This window comes from Anguilla rostrata, chromosome 2 (genome assembly GCF_018555375.3).
Source record: "Anguilla rostrata isolate EN2019 chromosome 2, ASM1855537v3, whole genome shotgun sequence".
Taxonomy (NCBI): domain Eukaryota; kingdom Metazoa; phylum Chordata; class Actinopteri; order Anguilliformes; family Anguillidae; genus Anguilla; species Anguilla rostrata.
The window spans coordinates 63,026,691-63,044,234 of NC_057934.1; the positions used below are offsets into that span (position 1 = coordinate 63,026,691).

General features: G+C 42.2%; 2 protein-coding genes across 2 annotated transcripts in view; both read left to right on the forward strand.

Annotated features, from left to right (window-relative positions):
- Window positions 1-17,544, forward strand: part of LOC135248798 (GRB2-related adaptor protein 2-like) — a 290,320-nt gene that overhangs the window by 20,599 nt on the left and 252,177 nt on the right. The window lies entirely within an intron of this gene.
- On the forward strand, window positions 281-16,453 carry LOC135248797 (protein FAM83F-like). The gene is made up of 5 exons (XM_064323734.1): window positions 281-1,326; window positions 8,471-8,638; window positions 11,430-11,551; window positions 11,863-12,635; window positions 12,820-16,453. The coding sequence occupies exons 1-5, from the start codon at window positions 862-864 to the stop codon at window positions 12,867-12,869; spliced, it is 1,578 nt and encodes a 525-aa protein (XP_064179804.1). The 5' UTR covers window positions 281-861; the 3' UTR covers window positions 12,870-16,453.

Genomic DNA, 17,544 nt, shown 5'->3' on the forward strand with positions numbered 1-17,544 from the left:
ACTACTGTCTAAATTATGTCAGTCCATTACAGTCTGTGATGATGTTTTATTGGATTAATTCCTATGATTTGTGGTATTATATAAAATGCATTCAGGGATGACAGTCCATTCGTGATTTTTTTAAACTGTTATTTTTATTCTTATTTTCTACGAAATGTGTGTTTTAAAATACATTATATTTTTAAATGAAATGTTTCTTCTGTGCTTTCTTATTTCTTCGTTGTCTTGGTAAAGGCAAAAAGGAGGTTAACCCCTAACCCCTGAGTGGTCATGCAGGGATTCTGGTTCTGGCCCCTGGATTTCCACATGTCACAAAATGTTATAGAAATGCAGGAGTAAGCTTGTGGGAGCCTGAGGAGACCTTTTGAGGGGTAGGTGGTCAAAGAGAAAATTTATGGGAAAAAATTCGAGAACAACCTAGAAAAACGGCATTGTGACACCCTGTTGTTGTTCAGAATGCCTTTTATCAAAATGAATGAATGACAGCAATAATGACAATGCAAACTTTTTCTTTTTTATCAAATTAAAGTGGCAAGGGTCAGGTGCTCGGGTATCCGGAGATATCCAAATATAATGTAAAAGTGAAATGTAACTAGATGAGGAAGAGTATCTGGAAACTGCGGTAATTCGGATAAACCAAGGTTCAGATTCAATCCTGCTAACCCCGTAAATAAAAATACGGTCGCGAAGTAGGCTAAACTTGACTGAAACTCTTAACTCCTCCCTGTTCACCGTATGGATAAGTTCTCAGCACACCTGTTGCCTACCTGTATTTGACACACAGGTACAGCGAAGGTGAGGGGATACTGTAGCTTCCGGCGCTTTAAAAAATAGACAAGGGAGGGGATTTTTTCAGCTACAATGGCAGAATCTCAAATAACGTGCATGGACGATGGTCATATCAACGAAAAAATAAAGGAGTCCAATCCAGAATTTTACTACAGCGAGGAGCAACGTGCGGCGCTCGAACAGCTCCTGAAAAACGGCGACGGCGCTTTTAAAGACAGGCTAAAAGAGGACAACGTTAAAGACTTCCTTTCTGCCCGCGAGATCAAATCTATTCGGAGCACATTTCGGGAATACTGTACGGACAGTGAAGATGATGTGGACTCGGCGCCAGTCCAGATCGCCAAAGGAGACTCGGGGATCCACTCCACGTACTGGCCCCAGTTGTCGGATTTTGAGGTGCCACCCTTGGACATTGGCTGGCCAGACGGGGGCTCTTATAAAGGTGTAACACGAGTAACGGTTCACACGAACCCGCCGAAGGAAGATGGCCCTCGTATTAAGCAAGTAGTTCGCAAACTGATCCAGGAGTCCAAAAAGGTAAGCCAACGTTCAGTACTGCGGGGGGCCACGCAACACAAGCTCAGGGAATGACGGACCTGCTATGCTTATGTCCTCAATACATAATCCTAATTGCCTACATACATGGTATTAAATCTACCCTGTGGTAACGGAGTAGAATGTTTGTAATAGGTTTTCTTTTAATGATTAGTCACCATAAAGTCTTTTTTTAAATGTATTGACGTCATTGTCTTGTGAACAAAGGGAAGCTTTTATCATATTCGAGAAATGAAAGTGAGGAGTGTGGTATTATTATTTTTAAAGCATGCACAGTATGAAACCAGTAAAACATCTTTTAGGCTTTAGTCGCTACTGGGAAACCTGGGTGGTTCGGCCATTTGCTGTTTTGGACTCAATTTTCCTTAAAAATTATTGTTCATCGGCGCTATGCTTTCAATCAGCGCTATGCTTTTCATATTGAACTTGTTGAATGAGAGGATCAACTAGAATAAGAAGGAAAATTATAATGACTTGTATTATAGCTACGGCAGAATGCATTCTGTTTGATTTGGACAAATCCTGATTTCACTTGTCGAGCAGAAATACCGAATGCAAAAAAAAAAGAAAAAGGCAAACTGTCATAGTGAGATTGATTGTGTGTGAAAGTAAATCTGTCTTCATTTCCAACCCTGTTAAAAACACCTTGCGGAGGCCCTTTGAAATCTGTTCGCACAACATCTGATCAGCATTATCTCTAACAGCCATTGGCTGACTCAGGAGAGATGTCATGCCCAGACAACAGAAGTGAAAGTGAAGTGTTGATATTCCCAGGGTATAGGAATTACAGAAGCTTTGGAGGAATTTCAGCAAGGCAACAGCATGGCTGTCCAGATTGGTGCTCGCATTTAAATCCTGAGCCTATTCCCACAATAAGCATATACATACTGTACATCAGCCATTTAAAGCTAAAAAATGAATGGGCCTATTTTCTAGTGTACATTTCCAATTAACGGCATAGATATTTGTTCAGTGCTGAGTAGGTCTGTAACAGGTGACCAGCTGTTGATAATTATTTGTGTAATTATGATAGCACTGCCTTGGCTGAATTGCTACAGTATGTTATATTGACCAATGGTGGCCTATGGCATGGCACAGAGGGAAACTCTGGCATTCTGGAATTGATAATGTTTTTTGTTATGTTTGTTTTTTTAACACCCTCCGTAATTCATAAAATAAAAAACTGTAGTAGTGGTGTGGGTGTGTATGTGTTAAAAGCAAGTGTCTGACCATTAGGAGAGATACAAACCAGGACTCAATCAACAATTGTCCTGAACTTTGGCTCATGATTAAATTTCACCTCGTTCAGTTTTTTTTTTTTGTAAGCACAGTTTGGAACATTCTGCAGGTTACCTGTTTGAAATGAACTCACCTACAGTACCTGTGCTTGTGAATAAAAAACACAATAAACCAAACACTTTCCCAAAGTTAACGAGGGGGCAAAAAGTTAAGGAAAAATGTTGACACCCTGCAGGATTTTGACTTGTCTGGAAAAGGGGGGCATCTATTTTTGGCCTATTAAATATTTCAATAAAGCTATAAGCCATGCCATGTCACTGCTTTTAAATGCCATATCTGCATAAGCCACACAGCTGCTGTGTCAGCTGTACTAGGGCAGTGCTGTTTTGTCGCAGTGGTTGGTTACACTGGATTATTCACTGTTTGCAGGTGAGACATGAAAAGTTTACTTTGAGGGAGGGAGCAGCTGTGTGAATAAACAGCCGAGAGGAGCCTGCCTTCTGCAGCCTTGAAGAAGTGCACTCACATTCACAAGTACTCACACGCACATGCACGTACATACACACGCATACACATGTACGCTCACACACACGCACGCAGTCTTACACACATGCACATGTACACACATGCACACAAACATGCATGCGCACACATACAAACACATATGCATACACACACACACACACACACATATATATGCATAAACACACATGCACACAGACACATGCGCATGCACAGACGCACACACACGTACACACTAGCACACACACTCGGGGAAATCTTGTTAAATTATTGTCAGTACTCATGTCTGGCACAATAAAGGGACTCATTTTCCTCAGCCTAAACAGTCAATTATCCAAACCCACACACAGCGACAGTGGCAATATTGAGACGGCAGCCTGCGCGCTTCCAACAGCTATCATCCTATCATTCAGAGAGCGCTTTTCTGACTTTTCAAGCACACTTCTTCCTACCTTCCATCAACGTGCTGTACCTGGGAAAGTATCTGTTTCTGCTGTGTGTGTGAGTGTGCGTGTGTGCGTGGACATGTATTACTATCTTTGTGAGAACCAAATGTTCCCACAAGGATAGCAAGATGAGAAAAATTACGCAAGGTGGAGCCCTTTTGCTGGTCCCCACAAGTTCAAGAGGCTGTTTTAGGGTTAAGACTTAGGGTTAGGGTTACAATTAGGTTAAGGTTAGGGTTAAGGTTAAGCATGTAGATTAGATTAGATTAGATTAGATTAGATTAGATTAGATTAGATTAGATTAGATTAGATTAGATTAGATTAGATTAGATTAGATTAGATTCAACTTTATTGTCATTGCACAGAGTACATGTACTGAGACAACGAAATGCAGTTAGCATCTAACCAGAAGTGCAAAAGAAGCAGTAAAGTGCAGTAAGGTGTATGTACATATGTATAATATAAATGTAGAATATTGAATATGAAAAGCTAAGGTAGTATGTAGTATGCAGTGGTTGGGGTTAGGGTTAGGGTTAGAGTTAGAGGTTACAGAATGAATGTAGTCAATGGGAAGTCCTCACATGTATAGCAATACATTCTTATGTGTGTGTGTGTGTGTGTGTGTGTGTGCATGTTTACAAGATTGGATCAGTTTTACCTCCTGCAGTTGCAGTTGGTATGAATGGATGATGGAATGGGAAATGTTGTCCTTTTCTGTACCCTCTGCTATCTGTGAAACTGCAAAATGATGTGTCTGAGTGACAAGAATATTATAGCTAACACTACATAGCTTTCCAGCTGCACTGGCGCAAAATGCAACATTTATGATGTTAATTTTTTAATCACGATTTATCCATTTAGAAATATAATTTTCTAACCCAGGTAGGGAGGCGGTAGACTGAGCTCGATATTTACAGAGGAAATAACCTGAGCCCCTTATTTGAGTTTCCAGAGCAACATTTACCTAATGATGATCGCGATGGCTCCTTATACTGATACACCCACTTGGAATGAGTCAGTTGTTCCTGCTCTGTTTGATGTACAAATTACAATATTAGTCAAAGAACATTCAGAATGGCATGCTGCTTGGCATGGACAAGTTTCTGTAGTTTTTGGTTATCGGACATTAATTCAACTGTTGTCATTGATACAAGTGCAATATACAATTCATGTAGGTACACTTTATTCATGCTTTTTATACATGCTAAATGTTTTTTTTCTCTGTCTGCTATGACTAATGATATTTGAAGTTGCCGTAATTATTCAACATTTATCATTGGTACATCTGCCCATTGCAATTTACAAGTGTGTATAAATGATCACTTACATTATGATATATCGAATATAAAATGACAATACAGCGTCCTTCATACAACTGTTGTCATAGTTATGCATGATTATGCATCCCTCTCATAATAAGTAATGATTGCTCTGCCTGTTTGATAATGCATTTGTCAGTAAATCGTTATGTCCGTCAATCGTTCTCAAACATTCTTTCAACATTCTGCCTTCCATAAAACCTCAGTATGTTTACAAAAATGCTCTGTAAAGCCGGGTAATTGTGATGACTTATCACTCTTGGCCAGGTGGTGTTGAGCTGGCTATCCTTCAGGACAGATAAGTGCATTTTCGTTCGCTGCAGTTCGTAGGCATTTGCTTCCCCGTTGGTGTTTACCCTGCCCTGAACTCTTCCAGCAGTCTTTCAGTCTGATTGCACTTCTGATGAGACAGACTTTTTGACTGCGGTGAGTCATCTGCTGTCTCGTGTGCCCTTCAGAGTCAACAACGTAACGCTACTAGGGTATTTGTTCTGTCAATTTGGAATTGAATGGCACCACAAATGCACCGTCACTTTTAAGTCAACTGTATCAGGTGCTGTGAAAGCAAAACTGTTTTCCTTTTAACTAATATTTTGTTTTCGCTTTTTTTTTCATAAATGACCCATTTTGAATTTTCTGCTAAGGCAAACAGTTCGGTTTGCATACAGTTGGTAATTGTGCGATGATTTTAATTAATGTTTATACTACTCTAAAGTACACTAGTCTTGTGTGGATTCAGAAAGTAATGATGGCCTGATTTAGATACACTTTATGTAATGCTGTGCTAAATGTCTTGTAGTGGGCACTGGTATTTTTAGGCGAGCTTTCCAGGCCATGGGTGAGGTGAGGTTGTCATATTTGCTCAAAATATCATACTGCAATATGTCATAACTCACCTCTTCACAAATCAATAGATTTACATAGTGTGCTTTTGCCTGTCCTGTATATCCATGTGTGTAGTGTGTCTATACAGTGTCGATGTCTGTATAGTGTGCTGTGTAGTGCGCTTTTAGAAGAAAATAAGGTTATTTTATATGGATGCTGTTTTTTGGTTTATGTAACTTGGTCCACTTGAAGGACCTTTATAAATAGCATTATTTATGGAGGGTTTTTTCTTGGAACCTTTCATAGCGTGCTCTGCGTAGCATTGTGAAGGGTTCCCTACCCTTACACAGGGTGAATGAAGAACCCTGTCTTTGATACAGGCTGGAACCTTTTTCTCAAGAGTACGCACTTGTGTCTGTTTAGTGCGATTGTGCCGGTGGGGAAGTTCCAGCGTTGTTCCCATCAGCAGCATACTCTGAATGCAGTACTGGTTCTTCAGGTCCCCCCTCGGGAACAGGAAGTGGTTGAGCTGCCAACTGGATACTTCAGCCCAGTGCTTGCTGGGACGGCAGCAACACACAACATGTGTGGATCACGCCAGATACTGTGTGTTTTGAAACAAGTTTTTAGCAAAGAAAAAAGCCGTTGAGTCATCAGATGTCAGGAGATAACTTGTGTATAAATGCACTCAAGAGTGCTGCATCGTTAAAGCTTGTGTTTTTGTTCTGTGATGCATGTGTTGGTTTTCATTCAAATTTCTTTAAAACGCATTCAACATGCACACACACACACACACACACACACACATGCGTGCGCGCGTGCGCCCTTGCACAGGAAAGGGTTGAGTATACAGTTCGCTTTCACTGCTAAGCTGATTTGTTTGCATGCCAATGTATTGTAAGTTATGATGACTTGGGGCACAACATTGAGCCGTTGTGCTTAAGTTTTATTCTGCTGTGTTGCCTGCACTAATTGTAAGTTGCTCTGGATAGGAGCATTAGTTAAATGTAAGTGTTTTTTTGTGGTTTTAATAGTGCTATATGCCTTGTGGCATGGATTTGTGTGCATGTTAGTGCATCCTTGATTACAGCGGTTATTGTCTTTGCGTAAGGCAGTAATGAATTAATGGTGTAATAATATATCTGTTGGCTTTGCTTGTGTAGTCATTTTCACATTACAAATGTGCATTAAAACATAATAAAATATTACTCACACTGTTTTACCCATTACTAGTGCGAGCAGCTCACTTATAACTCAGATGTTGCCAGTTTCTTTAAGCAGTCAACACAGGCCATGTTATTTCCAACAGGCTATTTACAAGCTTGTGTGCCTTTGTAGTAAAAAAGAAAAAAGCTTCTGTATCTTTGTGATAAAAAAAAATACTGGATTATGAACTAAATTCGTAATGTTACTGAATAATAAAATGGCCATTCTTGAATTTAAATATTTACTGTAACACCACAAACTGGACTTTTGCAATTGACGATTACCATGTGGACATTCTAACATTCTGATTGGTTTGGAGCCTTACCATTGCTTATTAAGTTGTGTTCTAGATTTCCGAGGTTTGACTGTAGACCACAGAAAGAAGATCATTTGGAAAGATTCACTGTGTATGGCTTGTTTTCTGCATTAAAATTGCAGCACAGCATATAAATCCATTTTCAACTCTATAATCGAACACATTCCTTCTATTTTATCCTTTGACATTTGCATCTTTGCCCCTGGCTGAATCATTCACATGGTCTTTATGTTCAGGCATGGTGTTCAGCAGGTGTGTGTATCCAGGTAGAATTGATCTAACTGTCAAGTGAATTAAAAGCATAAAGGAAAAAAGTGACCCCTCCTCGTGCTTTAACCCAACAAGTTTTTCAAGGATGAAAATGTGTTGAATTCTCTTGCCGTCATTTTGTTTAAAAGACCTTCCATAGATCAGCATACCATCCACAAACATTTAGCTTGATAATCATTAATCATTAATGAAAGAAGATGAGATAATTAAGCCTTGTTGTGTAAGTACTTTAAAAATGTCGCATCTTTATTTGCTAGTTTAGGAATGTTGTTAACCAGGTCTGACACTGTTTTTCACCTCATGTGAACACTCTTATATTGCATACCGCATAGCAAATCAACTATTCTGACAAATAAATTAAAGTATACTATGGAAATATCCAGTGCTTGTCAGTCTCAGATGTGGGGAAGGACTGTGGGAAATGTTAGACTGTACAGAGTATTGAGAGGGCTGATGAGGTGAGAGATGTTAGCTATTTTACTGTGCAGAGTATTAAGAGGGCTGATGAGGTGAGAGATGTTAGCTGTCTTAGCGTACAGAGTATTGAGAGGGCTGAAGAGGTGAGAGATGTTAGCTATTTTACTGTGCAGAGTATTTAGAGGGCTAAAGAGATGAGAGATGTTAGCTGTTTTACCATACAGAGTATTGACAGGGCTGAAGAGGTGAGAGATGTTAGCTGTTTTATTGTATAGAATATTAAGAGGGCTGATGAGGTGAGATATGTTAGCTGTTTTAGTGTCAGGGTATTGAAAGGGGTGATGAGGTGAGAGATGTTGGTTATTTTACTCTACAGGGTATTGAGAGGGCTGAAAAGGTGAGAGATGTTAGCTGTTTTAGTGTACAGAGTATTGGCAGGGCTGATAAGGTGAAAGATGTTAGCTGTTTTACAATATGATGTATTGACAGGGCTGATGAGGTGAGAGATGTTTGCTGTAGCAGTGTAGCGTATAGTCGTCCAGTCCTGAGGCTGTGCTGTGTTGCAGGTGGTGGCGGTGGTCATGGACCTTCTCACAGACCTCCAGATCCTGCAGGACCTGCTGGACGCGGCCTGCAAGCGCAACGTTTCCATCTACATCCTGCTGGAAGCCAGCGGCATGCCCCACTTCCTGGACATGTGCACTCGGCTGCAGATCAACGCAATGCATCTGGGGGTGAGGGCTTGAAAAATCATCTGTAGTTGCAGGCATAAAATTAATTCCTCAATAACTACATTAATGAAACATGCACACTGACTTAAGATGAGGCTAGAGATTTTAATGGCACCTTTATGAAATGGTAAAGATCCCTACAGGTGTACAATTTCTAAAGGTCCCTACCCTTGTACAACGTCTATCAAATTATTTATTATGTTTTCTAATGAATATAGCTGTAGTTTATCAAGGGTTTGAAATGTATCCTTTCAGTTAACCTCTCCGCAGAAACGCGTGTAGGTCAATTAGTCTTGGAAGACACTGATTGCTGTAATAAGGTCAAGCATTAGCTGGCACTGTCATCACTAGTGAGACTGCTCAAACCAAATGTCACCAGGGCTATTAAAGATGTTCTGGATAAATATTTGAATGATGTCAGCAAGTTTTTTTGTTTCCTGGTAAACATTTGTCCTAGTGATGTTTATCCTAGTGCTGCTTATCAGGTGTATATATAAAACTTGACACTTGAAGATACACTTGTTCATGCTTTTTCACACCAAACTCAGAAAACCATTTCTTCATGGGTCTTGCTTTTTGCATACAGGCGTTGTCACACAGAAACAGGAAAGGGCCTTCCCCAAATTGTTGCCACCAAGTTCAAATCAGACAATTCTCTAGAATGTCATTGGATACTCTAGCATTAAGATTTCCCTTCACTGGAACTAAGGAGTCTAGCCCAAACCATGAAAAACCGCCCCAGACCATTCTTCCTCTTCCACGAAACTTTACAGTTGGCACTAGGCATTCGGACAGGTAGCATTCTCCTAGCATTCACCAAACCCAGATTTGTCCATCGCACTGCCAAATAGTGAAGCGTGATTCATCACTCCAGAGAATACATTTCCACTGCTCCCGAGTCCAATGGCGGTGTGCTTTACACCAGCTGACGTTTTGCATGGCGAATGGTGATCTTAAAGCCAGTTCAGATCAATGATTCGCAACGAGACGAAACGGTTTTAGAATGTTGCAGAGAAAATTGCAGCGGTGTGAACTGGTTAGTTGCAGAGCGTCTGAAGCGGTTGCCCGGGGGTCTCAAAAGACCCACCTTGTCAAATCGCCAAATGCAGTTTTAGAACGTTTACAATCAGACGTCTTGGAATTTTGCAAGTTGCACCCAGTCTCGTTGCGAATCATTGATCTGAACTGGCCTTTAGGCGTGTTTAAGGCTTGTTTCTTGTGCAGTTTGATTTTTATGTCCCGCCTGCTTCAGCTGTCGGCGGTCCCATTCCGTGTGCTGGTGTGTCCTGCTGCTTCACAGATGAGCTGTCGTTGCTTCTAGGCGTTTCTGTTTTCACAATAACAGCACTAACATTTGACTGGGACAGCTTTGGCAGTGCAGAAATATGACAAGCTGACCTTTTGGAAAGGTGGCATCCTATAAGAGTGCCACGTTGAAAGTCACTGAGCTCTTTAGTTAGGCCCAATGTTTGTCTATGGAGATTCCATGGCTGTATGCTTGATTTTATGCGCCTGTTAGCAATGGGTGTGACTGAAGTTGCCAAACCCAGGAATTAGAAGGGATATATATATATATATATATATATATATATATATATATATATATATATATATTCTGTAATAATAATTACATAATAATAATAATGATAGTAATAATTCTGACCTCTTGTTTAGTATATCATGATATTGTAGATGTCTGTAGAGTTGTAGATACTGGTGTTTATGGTTAGTATGATTATGGTATGTCCAGGCATAGTGCAAGCCATTTGATGAAAATGATTGTAAAAATATTCAGAATAAAAAATGAATAACACGCTTGACTGGGCTGTCTGTGTGCCATTATGATAGAAAGGGTGCAGTTTTTATACAGTGAGATTCGTAATGTTTGGGGGGCGAGGGGGGTTCTTGATTGGGCAAGAATCTCTCTGTACTCCACAATTTTTCAATTTTCAGTTTTCAATTCACTTGTGATAAAGTGCAGATTCCCAGCTTTATTACCTTGCTATTTTTATCCATTTTGGTTTCACCGTTACAAAATTACAGCACTTTTTATACGGAGCCATTATGATGGAAGCCATTATGATGTGGAGAAACAAGAAAAAAACAGCAGAGACATTGTCCACTTCACTCTAGTGTTTCTTTTGCACCTCTACATCATGAACCTATGCACTTGTTGTATGTCGCTCTGGATAAGAGCGTCTGCTAAATGCCTATAATGTAATGTAATGTAATGTCCAAACCTTAAGTTTGCCATGATCAATTGTTTAGAATATCATTAAGAAGTTGATATTGTGCTGGTGAGCACAGTATCCGTAAAGGTCCTGGTACCGCAAGGAATACCTCGATATTTGACCACTGAAAAATTCTCACCATAATGAAGAAAAACCCCATACACCTGTTTCACTGTACAGAAACACTTCCGGGGGTAGGCCTCGATGTGTCAGTGACTACTGTGCACAGAATTTCATGAAATGAAACCTGAGAACATGGACTTTAACCGCATGTGAAATGTTTGATTACAAATGTAAAATTGTGGAGTACAGAGCCTTTTTTTTTTACGTATTTGTCCCCAACATTATGTAGCTCACTGTAAATTAACAGTGAGCTCCATAATGAGAAAGAGAGAAAGATGAAATGATGAAATGAAGAAGATGAAATAACAGATAACATTCCACATAACATCCCTATTATGGAAACTCATTTTTGCTTTCATTCATACATTCTGTTGATGATCTGACGGTGTGGTCCTGTGTGTGTGTGTGTGTGTGTGTGTGTGTGTGTGTGACCCTCTCAGAACATCCGCGTGCGGACGGTGCGGGGAATGGGCCTCCCGCTCTCTATTGGGAAACTCCCCGGCTTTCTGTCCAATAAATACATGCTGGTAGACGGAAACAAAGTCATGTTCGGCTCATACAGGTCAGTGCTTACTCTGCCTGTCCTTTTCTGTAAGAGAAAAGACAGAGACAGCATTCCAATGTCCAGTCTTTTAAGGTTCACATTTCACATTTTTAATGTCAAATGGATTTAAAATTTTAAAAAGATAATATTTCTTGATAATCCAGCTGATAATATTTCAAAGAGCGGCCACTGGAATTACCAGGAAGCGCAATCCTACCACTGCATCAGAATTTGTCAGCAACACATTTTACACCGTATGCTAGGGATGTGCGTAACCCAGGACCCGTGCTCTGTTATGAAACTTTGCGTTTTCGTTTTTCGTTCGCCAGCTTCACGTGGAGCGCCTCCCGGATGGACCGCAACACGGTGCTCATCATGACGGGCCACGTGGTGGACTTCTTCGACCGCGACTTTCGGGAGCTCTACGCCGTCTCCGAAAACGTGGACCTCTACGGCGAGCTCCACGTCGTCAGGGCGCCGAAGCCCGTCATCGTGCTGCCGAAGGCGGAGCCTCGGGCCCCGCCCTACGCCTCCCGCTTCCAGGCGAGCCTGGGAGACCTCCGGGACGTCGGGGCCGCGGTCCCGGCGCACAAGTTCTACAACCCCAAGTACTCTCTGGTGGTGGGGGGCGGCGCGGGAACGACGAGCTCCCTCAGAGAGGTCCTGCCCAGGCGGGAGCCGCCGAACGGGCCGGACCCCTGGGGCACCATGGACAAGTTCCTGAAGGCCAACAGCGACAGGCCGGACCGGCTCGTTTCGCCGCCGGTCTCGCCCACCGACGCCGGGGGCGCGCCGAGGCCCAACGGGCTCGCTCCGACGGGCGCGAGGCTCACCCTCCCGGGCCTCCAGAAAGTGAAAATCGGCAATCTGCGCGACAGCAACGACTCGTCCGTCGGCTCCACCCCTACTCGCGCTTCGCTCAGGTCTCCGAAGTTCTCCCTCAAGCGCGTCACCGTGGAGACCTCTTTGGATGAGAACGTGCGGGACAAATTTGTCCAAGAAGCTTCGGAGGGATCCCCACTGATCAAAGGGAGAATCAAAAGCTTTTCAAAAGGGTCCAAAAACACATCTCTGCAGTCAGTTAATATACAGGACGGCGATGGTAGGTTCAATCTTTTCTTTTTCAACACTTTTATATTACAAGTGATGTTGCTCATTTTAGGGTTTAGTTTAACTGTGAGTCATAATAACCATCAACTGCTCATCCATTGGTTGGGCTGGGTTTTTGTTGTTTTAGCCTTAAGCAATCTGCCCTTGTAAGAAATGTTCCCTTCTATCCCTCTTAGCCCTGAAAGCACAGACACGACTTCAAAAGAAAGAATGCATTCTATCCTGAGAATGAAGTAGGCAAGTCAAGAAGGATGTGAAGAAACTGCTCTGAGTGATCAGCTTTTCTACGGGAAAGATCGTCTGGGGAGGGACTACTTCAGTGGACTCCGTAGACACTCCATCCGGTGACTTTTTTGTTACTAAAAGATGCCGTAATGAACAAGATAAGCACTTGTCGTGTGTTTGGTGTTTGCCCGGTGCGGTGTTTATACATCGCGGATGCATAGTTCCAGTGACTGAAGGTGGGAGAACCTGCTGGTTTGCATTCCGCCCTAGGCTCTTAATTATTTGCTGGGTGTCACTACTGGTACATGAAGTAACCTTTTTTACCGGGGGGGGGGGGGGGGTGTAGGCAGTGGGTGTTTCCCCAGCCCTGAAATTTTCCCCTCTGTAACCTATGTGAATGATTTATGGATGACAGCACACAAAAGAGGAGGCTTTGGAACACTGAAGTTGTCACAGGTTGATTCCAGAAACCCTGCTCATATGCATTACATTTTGTGTACATAAAGACGAACTATGCGAACAGTGAATTAGGTTCAACTTCTGATAGGTTTGCACTTGCGAGTTCAACAGCCTGGCTTGCTTGGTGTTAGAAAACAAAGTAACCGCCTTTTTATGAACCATGGACTTGTCAAGGACAGAAAAACAGCAAACTCAACACTGTGAAACAGTGTGTCGTTTAAGTGCCACATTGTGTGTGATGTTGTTATTCCCCAATGGCTACTGCTGTCAATAGCAGTGTATGAGTCCTGGGAGTGCAGCATCTTGCTTGGTTTTTTCATTTAATGTACGATGCATTAGTTATGTTAATGCTTAATCATGAACTGTGAGTGTTTAATCTCAGTATTACAGAAGATAGGAAGCAGTCACATGGCCGGGGATGTGTATTTTGAATACAAAGGACACCACAACTTTATAATTAAATAGCCTTTTTAGAAGAACACTAAGAACACATCTTATTTAATGCATTGTGTTTTTCCTTCAGGTTCATACACTGTCACAAATTATCTGGAGTGAGTCCAAATAAATATTAATGTCTAAAATGTTAGATCATCAAATATAACTAGACAAATTAAGCTGAGATAAAGCACAGCCGTATATATTATATAAATCCAGCTGAGAATATTTTTGTCAAGTTAGTAATTTTGCATCAGTGAGAAACAGAGGAATGGAAAGCTACAACGACTGCAGAGCTGATTTAAATGGAAATTTTTCCATTTTCCACGTACAGCAGATTATACAGTGCACACCACTGCGAGCAGCAGGCTGCATCTGAGAGAGAATGAGGAGCTTTCTACCAGTGAAGTCCCGGGAGGAAACACAAGGTTGAAACCAACTTTTGTTTTCAGAGGGAGGGTGACATTTTTTTTTTTTCCCACCCATGTTTGGGGTGAGGCAAGTGTGAAAGTTCACTTTCTGCGCGGCTGCACAGAAGGGAAAGGCTCGTTGTGGCCACATTTCTTCTGCCCTACAGTGCCTTGCAGCAGTGCCAACAATTGTTTTATTGTAATCGTCTTTCAGAAAGAAGTCGAGGAAGCTCGCAAACTAAACTAAAATGTGTTTTTATGCTGTGTTCTTACTTTCTTCACTCCCCATTCTTACTGTTTTTTACTATTTTTTTTAAATGGAATGTGGTATTACCTCTTGACTTCCAGCGTGCCTCTGAGAGACCACAGTGCTTTAAGGGTGGATGCGCGATAATCTCAGTTAAAGGCAGGGGTCTGTGACAGGCCCTGGTGCGGTGAATTGATGCTTCTGGCTGATTGGCTGCAGGTCGCAGGTTGACCTGGATGACTGCAGTCGCTCGACACGTTAAACTCAGCGATCCGTGACTAAGCTAGTACTCAGAATTGAGCCCTCTGAAAACTGTGCAATCAGTCGTGCGCAGCGTGTAACCACCGCGCTGAACGGAAAGCCGCATGCGGTCCACATTACGGGTTGCATGCAGTACGTGTCGCTTGTCGTGCGCAGTGAGAAGTTGTCAAAATATTTTAAACGGTGTTGAAACATTTTAAATGACAGCTGAATAAATTGCTCGGGTGGCTATATTTGTCAACCCCTCTGCGCTGTGAATCACAAGACGGTGATAGAGTGAGGAAGAGGCAGAAAGTGAGTGTGTGTGTGTGTGTGTGTGTGAGAGAAAGAGAGAGAGGAGAGAGAGAGTGAGAATGTAGGCATGTGTGCTTGTGTGTGTGAGAGAGAGAAAGGGAGTGTGTGTGTGTGTGTTTGTGTGTGTGTGTGTGTGTGTGAGAGAGAACGAGAGGGAGAGAGAGTGTGTGTGTGTGTGTGTGAGAGAGAGAAAGAGAGGGAGAGAGTGTGTGCGTGTGTGTGTGTGTGTGTGTGTGTGTGTGTGTGTGTGTGTGTGTGTGTGTTGCAAGGCATAACCTCAGAGGGGAAGTGCAGCCTTGTAGGACTTGCAGTGCAGAGATGGTGTAACTCACAGACAGGAAGCTCAGAGAGGCCCACACCGGATGGTGTTCAGAGCGAGGGGTAGCAACACAGCCACCATGCAAACATCCACGCCTCCATGGCAACAGAAGGCCTGTTACAGGCACAGAAAAGGCCACCTAACTTTCAAGCGTATGCCAGACAGGTTGGGATCAATAATAATGGAGACACAGGCATTCCAACAGCAAAGTGTTCTGGTGGTTCCATAAGTGTGTAGGGTACATGCGGTATGGTTTGGGTGCATTAGTACATGAGTGAATGTCTTCAGACAACATAAAAGGTGTTACTTTCAAGATGACAATGTCCCCATCCGCAGAGAAATTGTCACGTCCTTCCCAATTCCCAGATCTGAACCCATGAGTTATGCATTTATGGTGTGTTCTGTAATGACAGCTGTGAGGTTTTCCACGTCCATCAGAGAAGCCGAGGATGATTGACTTTCTTGTGGAAGAGTGGTGCCTGTTCCTCCCACAGACTTCCGTACGCAGGCAGTTTCGATGCCATGGTGCATAAGGCCACACTGCCCACATATGGGATTTCCCAGTGCCCTATGAAGTGACTTTTGTTCTGTGTCTTTACATTTCTCCTTTTCTCTAACCTCCTGTTCTTGCTTCATTATGATAACCCAATATCAAGAAAAAGATCTCGTTGACATTAAAGAAAAACTGGAAACTGTCTCCAAAGATACTGACATAAAATAAGTCTTGATGAACATTCATTGTACGTTGCAACTGAAACATATTTATGCAATTTTCAAACTGGCCAGCAGAGAGCACTCTCTGAAAATAGCTAGGAGAGAGACCTCAGGCGAGCTTGTGTCATAACCGCACTTCCTTATATATGGTTGCTGAATTTATGTGCCCTCAAAACCATGACTTGGACAAACTTTTAAAAAAACAGAACAGTTGGCAAACAGTCGTCATTTCAAACCATTACATGTGGGCTTGCGTGCAATACAAGGGGACTAGAGAACTCTTTCCTCTTCCAGGAAATTGCAGATTTATACTTGTTACCATGCTAAATAACAGTCTACATTTGAACGTGCAGTATTGTATCTTTCACCTCTCTTGAGTATGTTGTGGGGAACATGCCTCTGTGGACATGTATGTGTCATGTAATGACAGTTCAGATCTGTGGGGGCGGGAGTGGGAGTTGGAGTGGGGATGGGAATGAGGATGGGCAGATTAGAAAGGAGGGGGAAGGGGGGTGATTTTTGTTGCATTGCTTTTTTTCTGTGTCTGTTTACATGTAGCGTCTAAATAAAACAAAGCATTTGATCACAAAAAGAGCGTTTCTGTGAGAGTTCAGAGGTGAATCTAAATATAATTTTCTCCAGATCACTTGGATACTTTCAGCATGCCCTAATTGCCTTCCTCTTCTCAATAGACTGATACCATGCTCACAAAGAAAGAAGAAGTTAGGTTGGCAGAGGGAAATAACTTTTTTAGTGTGTCTCTGTGTGTGTGCTTGTGTGCGTGCGTGTGTGTGCGTGCGTACATGTGTGTGCGTATGTGTGTGCATGTGTCTGTGTGAGTGTGTGTGTATGTGTGTGTGTGCGTGTGTGCACAGAACCACATGGAAGCCCAGGTTCCTTCTGACCTGAGGTTCACCTGGTGAACATTACAGGCTTTTTGCATGTAATACTGCTTGGAAAGGAGAAGCCATGGGCTTCTGGAACTGAATGTGGAACTAAAGGCCAATACAGCACATCTACTCTAGGGTATGACGTGATTGGGGATGTTACTGGTACAGAAGCTACAGCGTTGGAGTCATAACATAACATAATGACAAGAACAGGCAATTCAGCCCAACAATGTTTGCCATTTTCCAGGCTAAATTAGTTCTCTGATTACCTACAGACTAGACAGTATCTAACACAGGTCTTGAAAATTCCCAGGTTCTGCCTCTACTATGAGACCTGGCAGGCTATTCCACACATTGAGCACTCTCTGTGTGAAAAAAAATTATTCCTAATGTCTGTACAGAATTTGCTTTTTGCTCATTTCCATTTATGTCCCCTTGTTCTACTAACAAAGTCAACTTGAAGAATCTCTTGTAGGTCACTTATTTGATCCCCCTTAGGAATTTAAAAGCCTCAATCAAATCATCCCAGAGTCTCCTTTTACTAAGCTGGAAAACATTAAGCATCTTAAGTCTTTCCTCACAGTTTTTATCTTTCATACCAGGAATCAATTTGGTTGCTCTTCTTTGAACCTTTTACAGAGCCTTCA